Raw genomic sequence first — 22,734 nt, 5'->3', positions numbered from 1 at the left:
GAATTCGTTATATCAATATGCATTAACTTTCAAGGGGAATAATTATAATTGAAATGTGCGATTCAATGACAGTGTTATATTGGGATAATTAGTCGTTTAGCCGTAACAGATAAGTATTTAGTTTGTTGTGTTTCATTTTCAACATAGTTTTACCGTTTTTTCCTTAAAGTAAAACAGTTCAGTCGTCATTATATCTTGAATTTTAAATATTGAAATACATGTCGGATATTTCATATTTTCGGACGTTGCTACGTAAGCTAGTTGTCAACATAATTATTAAGATACATATTTACCTTTTACCATACAGTTGTGCAGCTGATGTCTAATTAATGACGCGCTGTTTAATGTCAATAATGTTTTTCTGCCCGTGATGATAATAAGTCTTTAAATCAACAAACCCCAGCAATGTCAATGGTCTGTCAACATTAGAAAAATATTAGCTAAAGAAACTTCAGCGTACAATTTATATGGTATTGACATACCTGTACTCTGAAGCCAACTCTGTATCGAAAGTCAACCAGAGTCGTAACATATTTATGTCACGCTATAAATCAAAGAATACTCATTTTCTTGGATACATTTCTACATATATTGGTGAATGAATATAAATTACTGCATCGAGGAATGTTTTAAGGTTTAAATGTTTCAAATGCATCTAACAATAGATGAAAATAACTCTCATCAGTCTGAAATTCACAATTTTGAAGCCATTGTCGCTTTGTCCAAGACTAGTTTTCATTTGGATACTGTCGGATCATCCTTGACATCTTTTGCTAATATTGTAAACATTGCCTTTGTTTTCTGAAATCTATTATTTGTGATTAACAACATACGTCTGGTGGATTATAAAACTGATTTCAGTGTGAATCGGGTAGTTTTAAATATTTACTTTAGAGTTTGTATTTACACTACAATTTGTTAACAACACAAGCCAGAATATTCTAAAATACCGGGAAATGTCATTCTGAATTTGAAAACACTTGAGCACATGGTATACAAATATACAAATACAAATTTTATTTTAAGTCAGTTTGTACATAACAAGTATAACATTAACATCTACATTTTCACAACAATAACACGTATACTGAAAGCGCTTGGACAAAGCGGAAAGAATCCGGGTATTTCGGACGAGGGTATTTCCGGGACAGATTTACTCAATATGCAAAGGAAAAATATGATATGCCTAATCGACAATTTCAATTGGGTTTCGGAACGCATGGTTTTATTTTTCTATGCGTAATCGGCAATTTTACATTGGGTATTTACACAAATGCGCACCTAATCTGTAGCTCTGTTACAGTAATCTGTGAAACAACGTCATTAATAAAACAAAAAATATGTTTGACCACAACGGTGGCTAATAATGTTTAGGAAAAATTACCAACAATATAGATTTATCTATAACATAACATGTTAGAATTTTATCATGCATTTATAATCACTCATAATGAGATTTCAATATACAGTTACAGCGATTTTCCTTGTCCAATTGGGAAAAGTACCCGTACCGGTCCAATTGGGAAAAATTGAGTCGTGAAAACCTCAAAATTGGGAAAAATCGAGTCGTGAAATCCTTAAATTGGGAAAATTGCGTCGTGAAGTTAGGGTCTTATTGAATACATCATACAGTTCAAACTTAATTGAACATACCCATTAAAATAATCATTTGCAGGCATGCCTTAATGTCCATTACTAAAAGTAATAAAGTTGATATAAATAACAAAATATTATATAGAAGACACAAAATCAATTACTAGTTGTTTTAATCTCTTATAAAGCAATGTCTCTCTGTTTCATTTTTTTTTTAAATTACAACAATCTTTGATGTTTGATCATCACTCAGTTGCTGGCATCCCTCTCTGCACAGCATCATTAGAGCTGTCAATGTGTCCTGTGATAGACGGTTCCTATTGGTTGTGCAAAGATTGTTCATTAGACTGAACAACCTTTCCACAGAGGCAGTGCTGGAGGGCATTTCAAACTACGATAAGGTTTCAAACCGACGTCAAACAGTACGCTGGCTGCCTGACAAAAGAACCGCAAACAGTAACGACTCTATTGATTGAACGCGCTGAATAATAAAACCCGATATTAATCGAGCGCGTGGTTACACACAACTATACGATTTTCTTTGTTCGCTCGCCGAAAGTTGGGTTTTGTTACGAAACTTTCGATCGTTTTGAGAAAAAATTCGGACGCCGATTGGGATTTTTTCAGATGCCGATTGGGAATTTGGGAATTTTCGCTAGATTGGGAAAGTACCGTTTACCGGTACTTTATAAAGAAGGAGGAAAATCGCTGAGTTACATGCATAGACAGTTTTTTTAAGCCAGTGCCTTTTGAATTCAGAAAATAAGCAAGATAAACCATAAAATTGGGAAAAATAGATAGTAAACCATAAAATGGAGAAAAATGAGGCATTATTAATATGATTATAAATAACAGAATCACAATAATATTGTTTTTAAGTGCATGATTTAGTGCATTTTTAAATTTATATTATAAAATGCTGCTTGAATTTCTTTTTACCTTTCATATGTAAAAAAAGAAATATCATCTGCTAGTGCAAAATATGACTGGTCATTTAGTAGCAAAAGAGAAGAAAATAAGTGCATTAAATAAATGAATTAATATTTTTGTATCTGGAATAGTTGTATTTTAAATTGATCCTCCACCCTATTATGGCCGAATAAGGGCTAAATTGCTTTCCAACTTGAAATGAAAAGGCATATTGGTTGATCGTGTAGCGTTTATGTGCAAAATTTGAGGGCCAATTGATAAAGCTTGTTGATGCCAAAACAGGTAATAATAATAATTTATTATCAGGTACATGTACACAAGCAAATAAGTATATTTAACCCTTTCAGTGCGGGAACCGAATTTTAAAGGCCTTTGAAAACAGTTTGGATCCAGATGAGACGCCACACAACGTGGCGTCTCATCAGGATCCAAACTGTTTGCTATTCTGATAGTATTCTTTGATAAAAAATCGAAGAAAATGCTAATTTTAGAAATTCAGCAGACGACATTTTAGCAGACGACAAATTTCCCAGCATGCAAAGGGTTAAGATGCTTAAGGTGTGGAAGACTCATAATCAGGTTTGGTGTCCCTCATACCCTAAGCGTCTTGTTATTTCTTATGCAGTTTGTATAGATAGTGCCACATCCTGACACGTAAAGCTTGTGCTTTGTTGGCAGCGTTAGTTGGCTGTTAACAGGTTCATTGTGGTTATCTCCACCATCAGTCTGTCCGTCTGTCCTAGCCACTATCTCTTACACCATAAGCACTAGAACCATGAAACTTAAACACATGGTAGCTATGAGCATTATGTGCGACCCTGCACTATTTGGAATTTTGATCTGACCCCTGACCTCGCAAACCAAATAATGTTTCTTTAAAAAAATCTATGGCGGTAAAAAGTTAATGTGCAACGTCGCGGAAAATATTATACTTGACGACGTCATACAATGATGCGACTTTTAACAATTTAAGATTTAAAATTAAATCACATTAATGATTTAACAATGAGTTTTGATAATATAAATGCCATTGAACAGAAAATTGACATAAATGTGACCATATATTAATATTTGTACAAAATAGCCGACAACAACCGATTAAGTGTTAAAATTCCCGGGTACATTTTAGTATATTTACCGTACCCAGCAGGGGTGGCGAAATCAAATGTCCGAGTTGCCCGAGTCGTACATTTGCTTGTCTGGGCAACTGATTTTTTTCAATTAAGTTGTCCGTGGACAACAAGTTTTTTTAAAGTCGGGTCCAGGTATACAAAAAAATACATTGTATTAAAGCCGTAATTAAGTTTTACAAAACCGGATGTTGACACGCGATTACATTGTCAGTGCTATTTGCGGAGCAATCAAGCTAAAATACGGGCACTCTCCTGCGCAGTGATCTCCCTTATTCTATTAGAGACCGGGAGAATGCCACATTTTCAACATTCGGCCCGACTGTTAGACAGTGTACAGACTGGTTTCTTTATATTTACAATCAGACCGAAATAAAAAGTATCAAACTAAGATAATCAAAACACGGTCTACCTTGTTATTTGAGACGACTTAAATGGTAAAGATGGAACATTTTGTTTTTTTAAATCTTCAACAACGGAGCAGAAACACGAAACTTTGAGCAGTCCACCTCCCAAAAATACTAAGGAAGATTATGATAAAAAATATGATCTGAGTAAACGCACCAGAACTTTTAAAAAAACTTGGCTAACAGATTTTCAATGGTTACCAGTTGATGATAATCAAATTGCTACCAGTAGCGGTGCAGAGCCTCAGTCTGATGAGGTCCACATATTGGACTAGTTTAATTTGTTAAGATAACGATGTACTTATGTTCAACACGTGTTTTAATAACACTAGCTTTGCAAGATTAAAAGTTTGACAAAGTCTTTATATTGTTTATAATATACTGCTATAATGAATGTACCATTGAAATACAACTATAAACAAAACAAGCAAGTCATACTCATTTTGATATATTCCACATTATTTTACATTAATCAATAAATGCGTTTATAATTTATATAAACATTAACGGACAAGTGTAGTTCAGCAACGGACAAGTTAAATTTCCTAAATGGTTGTCCGTGGACAAGTATAGTTTTTTGAGATTTCGCCACCCCTGCCCAGGGTACGAGCCTTACTAACTGTATTATTATTATATCTCGCCGACTACAAGGTACCTTTACCTTGTTGTGTTTATCAACCTGGAATTTATGTAAAATCCGGCTTTGTTTACTTTTATTTTTCATTCATTTGATTAAGCAATTGTTGACGTATCTCGTGGAACATTATTTGAATCTTGGGATTTTAATGGCGACAAGCTGTAAGTGTCAATTTATTTTAAAAACAAATCTAAGATTTTAAGTTTTGTGTGTTTGTCATGCATAATTCAGTGTTTTCCAAAAAAAATTGAGTAGCCAGTTATATGGCCAGCAACAATGCAGTAAAACTAAAGCATTTGTGACATTTTACTTGATATACTTGGGGAAAGTAGTTGGCGTCTAGAGTAAATGTAACCGGCGAAATGGCCCGCTGCCGGTCTTACAGAGAACACTGATAATGGTAAACTAAATAAAAAAAACTCGCTGCGACTGGATTACGGGTTTGTAAAATTGTTTTTTGGGTCATAATATGGTTAGCATTCAATACAAATGTTATTATAAAGTATTGTGGTTTAAAATTCATTTTGAGAATAGGATGGAAGAACAGAAAATGAAAGGGTATACAGGGATGAAAATTAGTGGTTTCCCGTGAGCCCAGGACAAGTAGTTTTGGCCTGGGCAACTCAATTTCCAAAGTTGATAGTCCGGCCGGGCAACTTGTTTTTTTTTTAAAGCTTAAAACAATTCAGTGCAATAAAAATTGAATAACAATTGACCACCATGGATCAATACTAGTTAAATAACATTCATTATTTAGGAATAGGAAATAATTAAATTCAGGCTCATAATAAAACATCAAACATTGAGTAGTGCAATGTCAGCAAATTTATTTATTTATCTATTATTTTATTAAAAGAAAGTATAATATACACATGTACATATTTCTGGGCTCGTTATTCTTTATCTGGGCAACCAAAATACTAAAGATGGTTGCCAGTGCAGGCAACCAATAGTAATAAGTTAGTTTTAATCAATGAAATATCATTGTAACTTTATTGTTATAAGCATTGCATTAAAGTTGTGATTGAGGTAAGCTTGTTGTTAATAATATAGTATATTTACTTTTTAGCTCGACTATTATATATGAAATATATAAAGTGGAGCTATCCTACTCACCCCGGCATTGGCGTTAGCGTGCAAATGTTATAGTTTGCGTACCACCCCAAATATTTCCTATGTCCCTTGACATATTGCTTCCATATTTTGCATATTTCTTAACCAACATGACCCCAACCTAAATACAAGAGCAGACAACTGTATCACTTGCATTTTATAAGAATTATGACACTTTTTCCATGTAGAATATGCATATTATTGATAACTCTACAATGTTCGAAATTCGCACTAGCCCGGAGCTAGTTGATCTTGTTTCGGGCTACTGAATTTCAATGGGTACTAGCCCGATTGGGCTATTGATTTTTCGAACTTTTGAAATTAAAAATGCTCAAAAATATTATTTTCATCCATCGTTTGAACCATACCTTACAGGGTTTATTTAGCTTCGTATCGCGTTTCCTCACCCTTCCGATTATGTTGACATGAGAGTTTGAATGACAATTTTTTTTTGATACCGTGCAAATAAAATGCGGATCTACCCAGGTTGTTCAATTTGCTGTACTTTCAGAAAACCATACAAGTCTACAAATGTTTTAAATGTCCGCCATCTTGGATTTGTAATGATCTATTGACGAATTAACGCATTGCAATATCATATTTTAATAGAATATGTCAACCAAATTATATATTGATAGCGTAGTTGCTTGGTTACTTTTTACTGGTTTTCAGTTTTGGCAGTCAAACGTTATGCATATTTTATTTCACGTGCAAGGACTTACATTGATTGTTTTTGGACAGTTGTTTCCGGATACGGTATTATCTGTCGATTTTAATTTATTTTCGACATTCTTGATAAAAAAATATCTAGAATGATGAATACACATGCGATGTTACGGATGGTCTGGTTGATAATTTTTCACATTGTACTCACCAGAATTGGACCTAGAAAGACTATAAAAAAAAACAGTAAGCTAGGGGGAGGAGACACTGCCCTCTATTCGCTTTATCATACGGCCTAAGACTTTCGGCTAAATGTTTCGGATTTCAAATTTGGGACAATTGACATCTAAAATTATTTACAGACTGGATATAAACCTTTGCATCTTGACTGCATGTAAGGTATTGATTGACGAATATCGTCATACATAAATATTATAATCGTATTTTGTCATTGAAAATGAAATATTATAATAACATTTCCAGTTAATTGGGATCAACTGTTAGTTGCAATCCTCATCAATTACACCCTACCTGCAATAAAATCTACCCAGAACCGCAAAAATATAAACTTATTTTAAAAACTTGTGATAAACAGTTCGGGTTAGTAAACTTTGGTTCGGGCTAGTGAAAAATTCCATCTGGTAGCCCGAACGGGCTAGTGGTTTCAAATGTGAAATTCGCACACTGACTCTTTGTTAAAGTGTGCGTACCACCCCAAATATTTCCTATATCCCTTGATATATTGCTTTCATATCTTGAATAATGTTAACGTGCATATTTTGTATTAACGTCTTGTTATTGTAGTGTACATATTTTTCGGATTTCGGACAGCCCATTCATTGAGTATTATTGTTGTGGTTTTGTGAGTACTCTTCATGTAAAATACTGCTGTTTAGATGTTCATTTTTAGTCGTATATATATCAGGATTCAATACCTATACCTTAGTGAAAATGGCATCGGAAGAACATTTGTTCATTGTACTAGATAAAAGTAAACATTATATCTATCCATCTTATTGTTTATTGCAGTTTCAGTAATATTCTGTCTAAAAATGATTTCAACATGATATAATTATAAATCATGGCTAGGAAATGTGTATATATGAAGCAAAAATTAAAAATAGATGGTTCATTTTTTCCCATTTACATGTATGTATATTTATCTATGTATACATCTTTTGTTGTAAACAGTTATGCGACATGTCGGGAAACGCCCAGGACAAATATATCGACGTAATGATTTTTTCACTTATGTGGGTGTATGTTGGCTCCACTTCACACGATACAGTCATTGTAGTTTAATTGAAAAATGCATCTTACAATGTGAGATGAGTTCTGGGTTCAAGCCCCAGCAGTGGCCTATCAAGTGTGAAATACGGAGCCATTATGATTAAATATACACAGTTATCTTTTTAAACAATACAATTAAATATAAGGAATAATGTTAAAGGGGAATTGCTGCTTAGCTATTTTTGACATTGAATAACAGGGTTTATATACACCCCAAGGATAAATGCTTCTAAATTTGTAAAAAAAACAAAAAACAAGTCGAAGTGTGCAGAATATTAAACATTTGCAACTTTCTGATGTCTAAAAGTCATCAAATGCCACTTGAAGTTTACTTTTTTTTTGTACAAAATAACCCATTTTGTGCTGTCCATTATCGGTTAATGTTTTACGCTGTCAGGTCCAGAAGCGCTCATTCTGTAGCATGTTTGGACCATAATGTATAATGCGACCAAGTTTCAGCAGATTCAGCCCAGTGGTTCTGATTTTATACGCTGTGCCTAGCTTTTATTGAGTATAAGTACTATTACTCACTGATTTATGCATATGAGCTTGGCTGTTTTCGAACAAAACCTGAGGTTTTGTCATAGCAAGCTCATTGTGTCATGAAGTGTCTTTTCGCCATCCAGCGTCCGCCATGCTAAAACCTTAACATGAACCCATTGTACCCACATATTTTTTCGTACCCATTTTTTTCGTACCCAATTTTTTTTTCGTACCCATTTTTTTCGTACCCAAATTTTTTCGTACCCAATTTTTTTTTTCGTACCCATTTATTTCGTACCCAAATTTTTTTCGTACCCAATTTTTTTTCGTACCCACATGTTTTCGTACCCAAATTTTTTTTCATACCCTTTTTTTTGTACCCAAACTTTTTCGTACCCACTCTTTTTCGTACCCACTCTTTTTTTTTAACCCAAAATTTTTCGTACCCAATTTTTTTCGTACCCAAATTTTTTTCGTTCCCATTTTTTTACTACCCAAATTTTTCGTACCCAAATTTTTTCATACCCAATTATTTTTTGGTTCCCATTTTTTTCGTACCCAATTTTTTTTCGTATCCAAACGTTTTCGTACCCACATTTGTATATTCTTACCCATTTATTTTTTTCGTACCCAAATGTTTTTCGTACCCAATTTTTTGGTCGAAATAATCGGTTTTCAATTTGATTTGATCTCCCCACTCATTCCATCCCGCGAAACCCTTAAGGTGTCGCAACTCTGGTATTAATATCTGAAGTATTTCCTTTTTTGCGTATAGGGATTATTATACCTTCAGTCCACTTTCCTGGATAAACACCGAAGATAAAAATTGCATTAAATAGGTCACATATATGAGATGAAATAATATCTTTACATTCTAACAGATATTCATTCAAAAGGCAATCACTTCCACGAGCTTTATTTCGTTTCAAAGAATTGATACCTTTAATTATTTCATTAATAGTAAATGGTTTATCAAGTTCCGGAAATCGATTTTGCGGCAAATCGAATTTATTATTGGAACAAAATGCTTCAGCCTCATCATTCTCGAACTCATAAATACCACTGCTAATACTTGAGACAAAGGAACGAAAATTATCTAATGATATAGTGTGACAGGGCTGGACAATTGACGTTGTTTCTAAATAGTTGAAGGTAACCTTTTGTAACCTTTTTAAATAGCCTTTACTGTGAGGTGTGTTTTTATCTGCACGCGCCAAATTCTCATTTGTGCGCAATTGATGGTTGAGGAAAGTAGAGTTGACAGTTGACGGCAGTTGATGGATTATGTAAATATCTTTGTTTTTTTTCATCTGCATTTGTCTATTGATCATATCGTCTTGTAATTGGGCTGTCCATGAATTGATTTGTACTTATCCTTACTATATTTCTGTTTGGAGATTGACATTTATTCCATCCGAGGAAAAATGGCAACTTGTCTTTTCTTACTCTTTTAACGATCACTGTATGCATATATTTACACCTAATTTTAACTTACAGTACATCTAACATCACGTTCGGAGAGAAGTTGGGAGAGCGGTTTATGAGAGAAGTCAAATCCACAATTTGGTAAGAAATGTGTAATTGTGTATGCGATGATGTAATTGTTGTTTTATGTCTTTTGTATTATGTATAATTGTCTATGTTATTTATTATAGGTACTAGGTATGAAAGGATTGATTAGTTAATATCATTTCTTATTGTTACAATGTTAATCTATATGGGCCACTAGTATCAGCCTTTTATATTGCAAGTATAGCATGTTTACTATATTAATCCTGGTTATATTTTCAGACTTAAATCCATCATCTTACTCCAACATCTTGTATTTCAAGTCTGGACGTCTTCATTGAATTCGTCATCTCTATATGTTATAGAACGTTAATAAACTTAATATTTAAAGTTCGCTGTCTTACTATTAATGTTTACACAAAATAGAACCCAAATCCCCAAGAAGTTACAATAGTTTCACCTTTGTTTTTTCTTTTAGATTTAAAGTATTTCCAAAAATCTTTGTGTTTGTTATTCTTCAAACTCTCTAACTCGGTTACTTTCATTTGATTGCATTCTTTCTTCTGTTTGTTGATTAATGTTTTATAAGCCCTTTTGTATTCTAATAACTTCATTCTACTGACATCGTTTCTCTCAGAATTAAATAAGTTTAACATTCTTTTATAGTTTAAATGTGCGAAAACTAGTTTATACGACAAACGGGACGATTTTAACTTTGAAATTGTGAATTTTCCGTTTCTAGATGGCAACATCCCTAAAGGACCTTCCTATGGTATTTACATTTCGCAGTTGGTACGTTATGCTAGAGCATGTTCGTGTATTAAAGATTTTAATGATCGTAATCTAATATTAACTAAAAAATTGCTAAAACAAGGCTTTTTGTATCATAACCTAAGAAATAAATTTGCTAGATTTTACTCTAAGTATGGTGATTTAATTTCAAAATATAATGTTTCTTTAAAATGGCATTTAAATAATGGAATCTCCCATCCATCATTTTATGGAGATGTTTTGAAGCGTGTCCGCAAATTAAAATATGTTAAACCAAATGTTCATATTAAACTTTTCAATTTAATTAACTTGTTTTTATCAAAAGGATACGATGCTTATGTACTTAAAAACACGTGTTTGATGGTTTTCGATTCACTATATCTTTCTTCCCTTAAAATTTGGAATCATTAGTGATATTATAGGCATTTTTCACTGTTGATAAAATTTTGTTATTGTGTCGTATGAACAAATCTGCATGAATACTACATTATAGGCATTTTTCACTGTTGAATACAATTGTGTCATTGTGTCGTATGAACAAATCTGCATGTAAACTACATTTGGACTCAAATCGTACATCAAATCATTTCTGTCTTCAGTTGTCAAAACACCTATATACTGTTTGATTCCAATAATGTCGCTTTAATGGTATTACCATTTGTATTCATTTGCTTCTTAATATTAAATCACGTAAACTTGTTTTATTAGTAGCACAGCCCCATTAATATTTTTATTTAGTACTGCCCTTGGAATTTGTTCACGTCATTATGTCATTATGGATTTTTGTGACGTCATACGACCGACTTTCCCAGTTGTAATCTACATGCATAGGTCATTGGGTTTATAATGTTCCATTTTATTTATATTTTGTCTCTGATAGGCGTTTCTTGTTTGATTTAATTATGTTTAATTTGTTTAGCAGTCACATAAACAACCAAGCTATGTAATATGGAATTTTTACACCCATTATTGCTGCTTCTTCCTGTATTTGCGCGATGATTATCTGAGATATTAACTCTATGATTCTACATTCTCAAATCTTTTCTATAAAGAAGGAATGTAGTTGACAATTGTTAATAGTTTTATTTGATCGTTCGTCAAAAAGTTGTAATTCTGTTACTCTTGTATCTTCAATGCAATTGAGTAATTAAATAGTAATAAAATTGAATGCGTTTTAATTCCCTTTTATTATTGTTTAATTTGAGTTACAATGCTATGACGTTAAATTTTATTTACACTTAAATGTATTATGAATATTGCTGGGCCAAGTGTGAGGTTGAGCGCTCTATAACCAGGTTTAAACCCCCAATGCTTTGCATTGACCGTTCCAAGGCGGTGACCCCAGCTTTATTCATATTTTGTGTTTATGTTGGTTTGTATTGTGCTGTATTGTGCTGTTTTGTACTGTTTGGGCAATCGGTCACTTGCCTTAAATAAAGGACCAACTAATTGTTTTTAATGAAAATTCAATACTGCTCCAGCAGCTGGAGTTTCACTTCTTTATATTGACAGTCGGTATAAAACCAATCATTATGCTTAAAGCTACCACTTTCTTCTAATTCGGACTTATTAGAAATAACAATAGTTTTCGAAAAAAAAACGGATCTGCTACTCCGCGAAAAACGTCAGTAAAATTATTCAACGCATTGTTAATCGAATCATTACAATAGCAATTTATATCGTTCACTATAATATTAAAATCCGGTAATTTGGCTATTATACCCGAGCGGAATTCATTTCGTCCCATTTAAATTTGATTTCCGCATACGAGGGATTATCGCCTGAAAATTTTTTACAATAAAGCGAAAATAATAAAAACGCATGATCGCTAAATTCATTAAAATCGTTCACAGTAAAATCCATAATCAACGAAAACTAACGTTCTTGACAAAGCAAGTTATCAATTGTAGATTACCAATCTTACCGTTCACAATACGAAAACTCGAGGATTTACACAAGTCAAGAAGTTTAATCCCGTGATTATTGTGGGACTTATCTACTGAGGCCCTGACCGAGTGCACATCGGGATTATAATACATATCATCGGTTACTTTATTTAATATGTCATGTATAATATGAGTCGTGTTCTGAGAAAACTGGGCGTAATGCATGTGCGTAAAGTGTCGTCCCAGATTAGCCTGTGCAGTCCGTACAGGCTAATCAGGGACAACACTTTCTGCCTAAACTTGAAATTCGGTACGGAGGGACTTCCTTGAAACTAAAAATACCATAAAAGCGGAAAGTGTCGTCCCTGATTAGCCTGTGCGGACTGCACAGGCTTAATCTGGGACGACACTTAACGCACATACATTAAGCCCAGTTTTCTCAGAATATGACACATATAATCGCATTTATAACTAGTTCTACTATTACAATCACCGAATATTAACACTTTACCTCGATAATTGTATGATGCAATTTCAAGTTCTAAGATATTAAAGAAATCCACATTAACAATGTTATAAGCAGGTGAATCTTCACATCAAATGTAGCAGCCACACACATATATATCCTCATCAGTACCAAAATATATACGATCAAGTTTTGACCATTTAATAGATTCATGCTGGTTTTGTACAATTTGGATACCATCTTTTTAACATTCTTTGTTATATAAAACAATACCACCACTACATCTCTTAGCATTTCTATTTTGAAATTTTCTATGAAAGTTATGACTGATGTAGCCATTTAGCGCTACATTTCTATCAGAATTAGTCCACGATTCATATATAAAACAAATGTCAAAATTGGAATGAATATTTACAAAAGAAGGGTTACTTTTCTTAAAGTTAGTAAGTCCATTTACATTCCAAGAAATAATTTTGAGTTCTCCCTCGTGTCCCTTATCTCGCAACGGACGACCCTCTAGGTAGAGTGTATCAAACGCGATCCAAGCTCGCTTGCCCTGGTCTCTGGCCTCTCTCATCTTCGGCAGAAGCTTGCGGCGTTTAGCTACTACTTCCGGTGGGAATTGTTCAAAAACGTTAAATCCAGTACCACTTTAGTGCTTTCACTGGCGTCTAACCGCTTCCCTTTCTTTAAAAACGCAAACTTTGCAACAATCGACCGGAGTTTTCCTGGAGCGCGCTCATTTTACGTTCGATGTACACGCTCAAACTTCATGGTATCAGCAACCTCCTTTTGGATTGTTAATGCTGAGTGGAGATGTTCTCGTAGCTTCTTCTCCATGACTTCCGGTGTCTCGTTTTCTGTCGTATTGTTTTCGGACACGCCAGTGAAAATGTGGTTGTTTCTCATGGGCTGGGCCTTAAGGTAAGAAAGGTCGTCCCGGAAGTCCGTTCGCTCCTTCTCCATATGTTCCACTCTGCTCGTAACTTGCGCTATAGCAATATCGACCCCTTCAGTTACATCTTGCAGTTTCAACATTCTATCTTCGACAGTCTTAATTCTGCTATCAAGCGCTACACACAGGCTTTTCATATCTTTCTCAACGCTAGACAGCCTTGCCTCTAACTTATCTAGAGTCTATTTTCTACAACATCTAAACGAGTACTTATACCTTTAAGACAACTCATAATGTCTCTAAGGGTGGGCTCACTTTATGTCCCTGCCATATTGTTACTATCCTGATGTGTATCACACTGGTCTACAAACACACTTAAATCGACACCATTCTCCAAAACGCAATCACCGTCATCGTTATTATTTCCATAAAGCACTAAATTGGTTTCATTTAAAACTGATCTCACTAGCACTCAACTATCCGCAGATGGGCCTCTCTGTTTTTGCTGTTTACAATTTTGAATGTGTCTCTCCGAAGTATCGTTATCACTACTATGTCTTGTTTTTCGTTTATTTTTCTTATCTTTGCCCATATATCCTGTTATAAAGCACCCAAACCACTTGTAGATTGCATGAAAAACGCACCCGTGTCCTCGTTAATGCACTTGCACAATATCCCATTCACGTTGTATAGACAACGCAGCCAAAAGAAACCTGACCAATAAATAAAAGCTGTCGATAAATCAAGCTGTCGATCAATCGTGTTGGAGTTTTTGAAATAGTTACATGTATAAAGAAATTTTGGGAAGGATGTTCCTGAGGTAAATTTTAACATTTTTCTACTGTAGCGTGCTAATTACTTCGGATTTAATTTGAATGCACCTTAATTATTTCAAAAAGGTTATTTTTCTATTGTAATTGTGGTATTAAATATTTTAATTCGCGTATTCATTTTACCTAGTAAATATGATTTAATCGAGAAGTAAAATGGTCAGACAAGCGTTTAAAACTGTGAATATAATAGTTTTTATTTGAGATCGGACAAACATGATGTTTTGACATTAAAAGGTATTTATTCAAAAAGGGTTACATAGGTTATACAAATAACGACATTTTAAATCCATTAAATAAATATTTAATATATTGAATTATACATCTAGTTCACGCTGGTATTTTTATACAGTTGATGCATACAAATAACAAAATGACATTTTTATTCGTGTCAAAGTTGCAATTAATTGGAAAACACACCGGCCACTTGCCGCACAAATGACAAATAATAAAGTGAGACACGCTTGACAGGTATTTAGGATGTTATAAAAGGACTCACGAATGGTGGATGTTTATGTATCCGTTACCGGTGTTATTGGTCAATAATTAAATGAACGAAAACGTTCTAAGATAGTTGGAAGTTTTGATAAGTTCCAACTCGAAATAAATAAATAATGCTTTGCCCAATATGCAATGAAAACGCTATGTGTATATACAGTTAAGACATGTTTTCATAATTTTGCAATAAGTACCAATGCTCTTTCTCCGTTACTTTAGAACAAAATAAACTTTGTTTTATTTGATAGCGTTTTCTGGTCATTTAGGGAATATTTAATCGACACAATGGCCCAAACTAAAAACATTAACCAATATTTATTGACACATTTAAGTTAATGTTGTGTTTGCATCTTCAAATCATTCATTGAACATTGTACCAATAAGGCAGTATTAAGTCCGTACTCTCCAATATGACTCTTATATGCATTCACAACGCCATAAATATCACAGATATTGCACAAATATCACTTCATTTCAGCAAGGATTATTTTGTAACAGAATCATCCCTTGCTTAAGGTTTTTGGACTCATCTATGTGCATGCCTGGATTTAGTTTGACTGTACACATTATGGCAGTGGAGGGAGCGGTTTCGGAAATATGCGAATACATAATGTTTAATTGGAACGTAGAATATGCATGTTTGAGAGAATTTAACAAACAATCTAACTAACATTTTTTTTGCTTTAGAAGTGAACAAATACAAATGAATGAATTTGATTGCAATTGTTCATTTGGTCATTTAATTTTTTAGTTTACAACTAAACTGTATAGATGAGTTTGTGACTTGCAGTATGAATCTTTGAATGCTATATTTAAACTTACAGAAACAGTCTGAAATGTTTTTATTTTTATTTTCATAAATGGACAACAATGCAATTAATGAGGTATGGGACAACTCACTCACTGGTTTGGGACCGTTTTCGTCGGTATCGGATACGTGCTTCGGCTTGTTATAATAGGCGCTAAAAATTCTAAAGCTGGCCAAAAGAAAGTAATGTCAGAACTCATATATCCAATAAAGCTGTAAAATACTGAGATATTCCATATTTATGATCTTATGTTATGATAATGATACGTAAGGGAAGACGAATTAATATTGAAATAGTCTATGTAAACAACAAAACAGGACAACATTCATAACTACCCTCTTAAAAGAATTTTCTGTAAATATTGCCAAGTATATTTTTATATTCGTCCCGTGATTTTATGATCTTGTAAGTTTGTTTGGGTCCTGATGCCCAGTTTAATGATGTTTCAAGTGTCTAAGGGGAGTATTTGGAGGCCTGTTGAGTGTTTACATAATGCCTCAATAGATTTTTGTGTGAACATACACCATTGGTTTATTGCATTTTTGTGATTTTATACTCCTTTTTATCAGACATGTGGCAGGTTGTAAAATGTTTTATTTAAGTCCACATAAAGTGTGTGCCATGTATTAGTGAATTCAAATGTTCAAGGTTATAATACTCTTTATTGATAACCAAATGAATCGAATGATGATATTCTGCTCTCGGTTAGAACATTGAAATGTGCTAAAACATAAAATGGAGTAGTAATTTAACAAAAAAATCATGTGCATCACGCATGTTTAAACGTGACTTAAACTGTTACATGTTCTTACTAATATTATGTGAAAATACACAATTTAACAGACCAACGTTTCACAGCAAACCCCTATAGTGTATGATATGTGTTGTCAAATTAGTTTTTCACTATTTTACTATTTTAGTAACTATTTTAGAAACTATTTTAGTTTTAAGTTGGTGAAGAATTGCTGCTAAGGCGATTGTTAAGAAAGTAACTATTCATGATATTTTCTATATTGAAAAACATTAAACAAGTATAAACTTCAAAAGATTGAAGAACTAAGTCCTTTATAAATTTGAAGTCGGACGTGTTTCCAGGCACAGCGTCACAACACCGCGAAAGCGGTACGTGCCCAGGGGAATCCCCCTCTTGAGAGTGGATTTGAAAAGCAACCCCTCTGCATATTCTATATAAAAATCTGCACTACATCAGATTATTCAACCACACTCATGTTTATACCTTTATTTTTCTTATATTTGATTCCTAAATTTCATATACACAGACCTGTCACATCACGATCGTTTATACAAATGTTACTTGTCCGTTCATTCATGTAGGTATGTTTGCATAGGCATAGATTGGCAATCTCAAATACGTTATTTACCTGTTTGTTGGTGCATCCAGTGTTTTGTCCGCATGTTAAATATTCTTCTAATAAGAAATACTTTTATGCGAGTATTTTTACATGCATTCATTCAAATTTTTGATGTCGGAAAAGAATGGCTTTATTCTACTGTTAATATTATGTTAACAAATTAATGCAAATAAACAGTTATCATATGATTCATGCAAATGTTATGTCCTTGTAAAAAGCATGCACAAATATTCTTCATGTACAACTTAGCGTCTTCCTCATTGAAAGCGTGTGTTTTTATGTTTAATTGCTGAATAAAATCTTCGTAGTGCAGAGAGCGTTGGTATCCTTACTTTTGATTAAAACATTTGTATCGCTTTAAAAGAAAAATACAAACTATGGCAAACCTTTTCCCTAAATATATGTATCCCGGACAAAAAAAACGTTTTGGGAAAACCCACTAATCTGCTGGTACAAATAAACATGACCCATTTATAATCCTTTCAAAACCACACACCGTATCAACCGTTATTATTTAAAGTAAGCTATCATTGGTTGATTTAATGGACCAGCGTTGTTTGTACCGGGGTGATTAGTGTTTTTTTTCTAAGCTCGTGCTTTTCCGGGATCAGTCTATTAAAACGAATAGTTTTCGCTAAAAATGTTTTAGAAAGGTCAGTATTGATCTGTGGCAAGTGTAGTTATTGTAATACAACTCTATGTAGAAAACGTGTTTTCGGATGACTGAGCGCTGATGGCTGAACAGATTATTGACTTTACAGCAAAACTCGTATCAAATTCAAAGAGAGAATATTTTCAAAGTTGGCCACTTAATGATGTAAATCCGTTACTAGTTGACGACAAGCGATCGTAAATCGCGTATGACACCCTGTACGTCGACGGGCGACCATTGCGCGATTAGGGATACGATGGGGGGAGAAATTGACATTCGTTCGTGGAATGTAAATGGTCTTACAGATTGCAAGAAAAGTAATCCTTCTTTTGTAAATATTTAAAGTGATCATGATGTATGTTTTTTGTATGAATCCTGGACGAATAGCACCAGTGATGTTGGTTTGAACTAGTAACTAGTCTTTTAACTTTTTAAGAAAACTTCTGCATAGAAAAACGCACAGAAATAGCGGTGGCATTGTTATATATATTAAAGAAGAATTAGCTGATGGTGTTGTTATTGTAAAAAATCATTATGATGCATTTGTCTGGTTAAAACTAGACCACTCATTTGTAATACCTCAGATGATATTTATATTTGTGCAACGTTTGTCTGGGGGCATGAATCTCCAGTATATAACACATTTAATGTGGATGTATTTGAAATTTAAGAAAACGATATCTCTTACTATTCTGAATTTGGTAAAGTTCTTGTTTCTGGCGATCTGAAAAGTATAGTTGGTAACAAATGTGAGTATATCGTACATGATAGAATTGATACTGTTAATTGTTTATTCAAGATACATTAGACATTACAGTCCATGAGTACACATGTATGTTGAATATATTTACACAAACACAATGCATGAAAGTGGCCATCAATAAAATCAAGTTCATGAAATGATTGATCATATACAAACTATATTATGTTCTATACATACATTGTTAAAAGATACATGTATTTCAACATAATGTTAACATAAAAAGCGCTATTGACAGCGAGAAGTCAACTTTTCTGACATGCAAATTACTCAAAATAATATTTATAGACATTTCTTTGAATAAATGCTTTAAGAACATAAGTTGCTAAATTTCTGTTAATTGTTTGGTTATCAGATTGCATTAACTCTATACATTTTGGAATATTTGATCTTTTCCAGTAATATTGCTTTATGTTTTTTTTCTAATATCATTGCATAAGGAACATTCAAACACAAAATGAAATTCATTCTGCAAGACATTGCAATGTTGACATTTTCTTTCCTGGACTGGTATAGGTTCTGGTTTATGCCATCTACCTGAGTATGAGAGGATACTCTTAGTCGGCACAGATTAAACCTTAACTTATCAATATTAACATCATTTAAATAAGGCTGGAATTCAAATTTACAAAAAGAGTGTAACTTACTGCTCTTGATAAAGTACTCAGTTCAGACATCCAATTTTGTATAAAAGCATCATTTAATCTGGATTTATCAAAAGATAAAATGTACTTATCATCACCTACTCCTTGGGTTATCCATGCATAATGTAACCCCAAGGACTGCAACAAAACAAGTTACAAACAGCTTTTGCCTATGTGTGCATATTTGGTTTACTTATCAAAATGTTACACATATGTAAATATATACACTTAACATATTTATGGGATTCTAACTGGGTAACTTTAAGCCAATACCTTATTACATTAACTGCACGTCTCACGATTAAGGATGTTCTACCAAGTTCTCCATACATAAAATTATTTTGAGTTTGAATTTTAACACCTAATAATTTTTTACAGAAACTTAAATGTACTCTCTCAAGTGTCATGGATTCATTTAAGCCCCATATTTCTGAGCCATAATTTAAATTGTGTAAACAAGTTGATCAAATAGCTGTAATTCGGTCTGAATATTGTTTGAAGGAAAATTAAGTAAATATTAATTTAATTTAAAAACCGCTTTTGAAGCTTGTCCAGCAAGAGTTTCAAAAGTACTTGTAAATGATCTTCCCGTGGTAAATACAATTCCTAAATATGCAAAGGATTTTACAATTTCTATAACCCCGCCTTTATATGTAAAATTCATATTTCTCCTTAATTGTCCCCCTTTTTTTAAAAAATCATAACTTAAGTTTTATTTGAATTTACACAAAGTGTCCACCTATCACAGTATTCTTCCAACAAGCACAAACCTTTATTAAGTTCTTTCTTCGATTCAGCCATAATAGCAATATCATCTGCATATAGTAACAGAAATAATTTTAACATTCCAATATCAATCCCATTAAAACCATTTAACATAAAATGTTTCTCAATATCATTCAAATAAATAGAAAAAAGGAATGGTGATAAAGATTCACCCTGTCTAACTCCTAATAAACAAGAGAAGTCTTCATTACTTATTATATTACCTAATTTGAATCTTGATTTCACATTTGTATACATAGATTTGATAATATTTATCATTTTTCCTCGAACTCCTAGTTTCAAAAGTTTATACCAGATAATATCTCGAACCAAATAATCGAACGCTTTAGTAAATTCCACAAATACAGCATACAATCTCTTTTTTTTATTTAGTAGATAATTAATAACACCATGTAATACAAAAATATTATCGATAGTACCCATGTTTTGTCTAAAGCCTGCCTGTGATTCTATATATACATGATAATTTTCTGCCCAATTATTCAGTATATTGTTATTGAATTTAGTAAATAATTTTCCAAATGTACTTAATAATGTAACCCCCCTGTAGTTGTTAACATCATTCTTACTTCCCTTTTTATATAATGGTACAATAAAACCCTCACTCCACATTTCAGGGAAATGCCCATTTTCAAACAGCTTATTTAAAAAGCTTTTAAAAAGCTACAACTGTGAAGCCCAAATTAAAATAAAATCACTGATTAGGTAATCAGGACCACTTGATTTCCCATTGTGTATTTGTTTACAGGCATTCATAACTTCCTGGTCAGAAAATGGTACATTCAATTCATCAAACATTATATTAAGTTCAACATTCAAATATCTGTCTTCAAAAAATAAAATATCTTCATCGGGTTGGTAAAATGAAGAATTTGAATCATTTATTGATTTAAAATAGTTTAAAAAGTCTTTACTTTTTATGTTGTGTTTTTTATCTCTAACACTAGTATTTCTTAACATTTTCCAATATAATTTTGCATTACCTAGTCTTGCATTTTCTAATTTCAGTGCCTGATTTTTGTCATAAATACTTTTATTTTTCTCATTGTACTTTTATAAATACTTTTTGATTTCGCCATATTTTTTTCTATTTTCATTCGTAGGAAAGTTGCTGTATGCATTCAGGGTTTTATAATAACTCCGTTTTAAAAATTAACATTCATCATCAATATATGCTTCATCCTTATTGTTTCCAAAACATGTTTTGTCAGTACAATGTATTTTAAATAATGGTGAGCTTATATGTTCAATAACTTCACAAAACGAAATTAAACATTCATCTAAATCACCATTATTTTGAGACTGTGCAATATAAAAAACAAATTTATCAAATGTATTTCTTATACAGTCACTATTTAATGCATTAATATTATCATTTTTCTTTTCATCCTCCCATTTATACAAATATGGTAATTGTTTATCACCATTTTCAAATGCATTATTTGAAGTTTTATCATCAGCAATAAAATCAAGCAAAACTTTACTTTTATAAAAGTTACAGCACAATGATCTGATAAAATATTTAGTTCTAAAATTTCACATGTTTCAATATATGGGAACATATTACTTTTACAGAAAACAAAATCAATAGTACGACAACCTTGTGTACATACAAATGTGTGTTTTCCAATATTGCTATCTGACCCAAGTCTGCCATTCACTATTCTTAACCCTGTCATTTTACAAAAATCCAGTAGTAACATAGCATATTCATTTATAGATTTATCTAAATTACATCTTGGCAAATAAACATCTTGATTATAATCATCTGGCAACAAATTTTCTAGGCAAACATGAACATTTTCATTTAAAACAAAATCTGGTTTCTCACCAACTCTTAAAATCACGACATATAAAGAATTCACATGATTCATTATACACATTAAGTGCAGTAGGTCATCTAAAATTCAAATTAAAACACTTTGATCAACAAGGTACTGTCGTCCACTACATTGTGGTGCATTATAAACTAAACATAAACATACATCATGATCTAATTTAAACCATTTACCATCTATCTGTATCCATTGTTTACAATCACTGGTACTCTTAATGAATTGGACATAATCTTTAACCTTGTTATTAATATACATGATAATTCCTCCACTGCTTTTTTGAAGTTTTTAGTGTAACTTTTCTATGTTAATGATGATGTAGATTACTACCCAGACAATGCCTGGGTTAGGGCCTCAGTAGATAGTTCATTGATAAATCATGGAGTAAAAAAACTAGATTTATGTTAATTCACATGTCTGTGTATTGTTTATGGTAGAGTTGGGAAAAGCTATAAGCTAACTTTTTGTTCAAATAATGCTACTTCTGTCATCGATTATTTATTGGCAAATTAATTCAGCTTAGCAAGTATTTCAGTATTTTACCATGCATGCTTTTAACGTATTTAGTGATCACACCCCATTACAGTTTTCATTATTATGTAATAACGCATCGTTTGAGTATAAGTCTTACACCGATGTTAAATATGCCACCTGTATTAATTCTATTGTAGACAATATTGATTGTTCAAGTAGAACGTCAATTAATGACGTGTTAAATAGCTTTACTGAAACCATCCGCAGTGTTGCTGACCCGTTATTCTCTGAAACGTGTTT

At 32.7% G+C, this 22,734-nt stretch overlaps 1 protein-coding gene and 1 long non-coding RNA gene across 8 annotated transcripts in view; both read left to right on the top strand.

The window, feature by feature from the left end:
* Window positions 1-22,734, top strand: part of LOC127837211 (MOXD1 homolog 2-like) — a 172,883-nt gene that overhangs the window by 46,862 nt on the left and 103,287 nt on the right. Inside the window, exon 1 of one of the 7 annotated variants that reach the window (XM_052364135.1) lies at window positions 14,400-14,593. The exons of 5 other annotated variants lie outside the window; for them this stretch is intronic. In XM_052364135.1, the coding sequence (XP_052220095.1) occupies window positions 14,559-14,593 (35 nt within the window). In that variant the 5' untranslated portion in view covers window positions 14,400-14,558. Of the gene's footprint in view, window positions 1-14,399; window positions 14,594-22,734 lie in introns of those variants that run through there. One more of the 7 variants, XM_052364134.1, reaches the window with a different exon arrangement.
* On the top strand, window positions 9,459-10,201 carry LOC127837217 (uncharacterized). The gene is made up of 3 exons (XR_008029177.1): window positions 9,459-9,532; window positions 9,744-9,812; window positions 10,038-10,201. It is a non-coding gene; the product is annotated as an uncharacterized LOC127837217 (long non-coding RNA).

Source organism: Dreissena polymorpha, chromosome 7 (genome assembly GCF_020536995.1).
Source record: "Dreissena polymorpha isolate Duluth1 chromosome 7, UMN_Dpol_1.0, whole genome shotgun sequence".
NCBI lineage: Eukaryota > Metazoa > Mollusca > Bivalvia > Myida > Dreissenidae > Dreissena > Dreissena polymorpha.
The sequence above is the reverse complement of the archived record's forward strand: the minus strand, read 5'-3'. Positions and strand labels throughout refer to the sequence as shown.